Source organism: Phragmites australis, chromosome 20, assembly GCF_958298935.1.
Source record: "Phragmites australis chromosome 20, lpPhrAust1.1, whole genome shotgun sequence".
Taxonomy (NCBI): Eukaryota; Viridiplantae; Streptophyta; class Magnoliopsida; order Poales; family Poaceae; genus Phragmites; species Phragmites australis.
Genome location: NC_084940.1, coordinates 5,842,729 through 5,844,990, shown reverse-complemented (window position 1 = coordinate 5,844,990; position 2,262 = coordinate 5,842,729). Strand labels below are relative to the sequence as shown.

Genomic DNA, 2,262 nt, shown 5'->3' with positions numbered 1-2,262 from the left:
TAAGGGGGGAACTCATGTAAAATGCTCTGTTCAGTGGTGTGATACTGTTTCGGGTTATCATTTGTAGAACTTAGGCCATCTCCAACAAAGTCTCTAAATCTGCAAATTCCAGTGCTACAGTATTTTGTGGTGTACTGTAGCACTAGAAATTCATCTCCACCAGATCCTGTATTCAGTGATACAGTACTGCTACAATGTTAGTGATAGGGGATGTTGTAATAGTATTTTGAGAATGAAAATTTGAGGTAGCTGTTGGAGATGATCTTATTGATTAAAGAGACGGGGGGACTCGTGTAAAAGTTCAGAATATCTTCTGACTCGTGTGTTCTTGCTATACTTACAGAGGATAGAAGAACCCATCTTACTCTTTTCTGATATCAGAGAATGTTCTTTTGTATTTTGTACAATTCAGTAGGCGAAAAGTTTTTGCAGATCTGATGCTCTGATGGGTTGAGATGAATCGGGGTACAAAGCAAACCGAACACACGACGACAAGTTACTTTTTATCTGGACCAACACATAACAAGTTAAGCACGAAAGTTACAAGTGAAACAAGGTGTGAGCTTTTCACATGATTAGCCATCTAGTGACTCGTGAGCATGGAGGTTACAGGGTGATTGGGTGAAGCATCGTCTAACGTACAAGGGTGAGGTTTGACATTATCAGCCATCTCGTGAGCATAATTACTGCTAAAGCAGCATTACACGGCAGCTACAGTACGAATGAAACATCGAGGAGGACACTATCACACAAGTGGTCTGTTCGATCTGACAGTTGACTGGCCGTTGAGGCATCTTCATGGGCATACCCGGATCCACTCGTATCGGCCGTCCATGGGAGCGTCCTTGACGACGTCATAGTTGTACCTTGAACACAACCAAACGATCCAAAGGTTACAACACTAGACATCGCACTGCCGGCATGAGAAAAGTTATGCAGATCTGGGAAGCTCTCGGTCTGACAGCTGATTGGCAGAGAAGAAGGGCAAAGCTCAATTGAAATTGGATTTTTTTAAGAAAAGTACAAAAAAAGGAAATGGGCCACTGGACTGTGGAAAACTTCACAGCCTGTCCCAACTGGAAACCACGCAGCTATCCTAGCTGCGCTTCTTTTTAAAAAAAAAAGAAAGAAAGAAAAGACCAGTGGCAAGTTCGAGCCAAACTCTTTTTTTTTTTTAGATAGAGGTCAGAATACTATCAACATTCCTTTCAACAAAAAGAGAAATTAAACAGTACTGGCGGAGCTGCAGCAGAAAAAACAATACAAAGCAGGCCACATGCTGCTCTAGTGCAGTAACTTCGTTTGGCATTTTTTACTGTTTGCAAGTGCAAGTGTGCAGAACCACACTGACAATTTCAGAGCTTGAGCAGCAGCCCCCACCGCTGTGCTGCTGCTGCTGCTGCTGCTGCTGCTGCTGCAAGATATAAATAAAATGGAACTACCGAAGCTTGGAAGGTCAGGAGCCAAGCTTCACAGCTCGCACAGATGATCTGGAGCTCGGACGCACGCACTATCCACTATGTATACTCACTTGGCCGCGAAGCGCCGCGCCACGCCGCTCTCCGCGGCGGCGAGGAACGCCTCCACCTCCTCCTCCGGCGGCGACCTCCCCTTCTTCGCCTTCCTCGGCCTGCGCACAGCAACGGCCAACGCACGCAACGCGATGAGTGGAAAACGCATGCAAAAGAGGGGCGTCAGCCCGCAGCGCCGTGCACGGAATTCTTCAAGGCAGGGGAGGGGTACTGACATGCCGGCGCCCACATTGTCGTTCTCGCGCTTGCTGCAGCTCGACACCGGCGCCGTCACCGTGGCGGCGGCCGCGGCAGCCATGCCTTTTCTGTTCACCTTCTCCTCTCCTGTTCTCCTTTCCCTTAGTTTTGCCTCTCGGCCGGGCGGGTGCGGCTGTGCCTGTGGGTGCAGGCTGTTGGGTACTACGGGGCAGGGTGGGGTGGGACTGTAGGAGGCGATTACGATAGGATTAGGTGGGAAACGGTGCGGATCCGAGGTTGCTTATGCTACTCCAGGGGTGGGCGCCCAACCGAGAGGAGGAGCAAGCGAGAGATTCCCAACAGCAGCTGCCTACCGTGGCACGGACGGGAGCAGTGAGAGCAGAGCAGCCGCGGCCCGCGGGGACGACTGGACGGGACGGGCGTACGTGTCGGGGGCTGGCGCGCTGTCAGTCACGGCTCGCCCACTGACTTGCCTGTACTTGCCTCGGGTGCGCTTGGCCCGCGCGGCGTGGGGCGCCACTGCGCACCGTTA

At 51.1% G+C, this 2,262-nt stretch overlaps 1 protein-coding gene across 1 annotated transcript; it reads right to left on the bottom strand.

The window, feature by feature from the left end:
* Nucleotides 1-287: 287 nt before the first annotated feature.
* On the bottom strand, nt 288-2,062 carry LOC133902119 (cyclin-dependent kinase inhibitor 6-like). Its single transcript, XM_062343704.1, has 3 exons — nt 1,748-2,062; nt 1,532-1,630; nt 288-866 (listed from the first exon to the last, which is right to left on the bottom strand). The coding sequence occupies exons 1-3, from the start codon at nt 1,828-1,830 to the stop codon at nt 797-799; spliced, it is 252 nt and encodes an 83-aa protein (XP_062199688.1). The 5' UTR covers nt 1,831-2,062; the 3' UTR covers nt 288-796.
* Nucleotides 2,063-2,262: the final 200 nt, after the last annotated feature.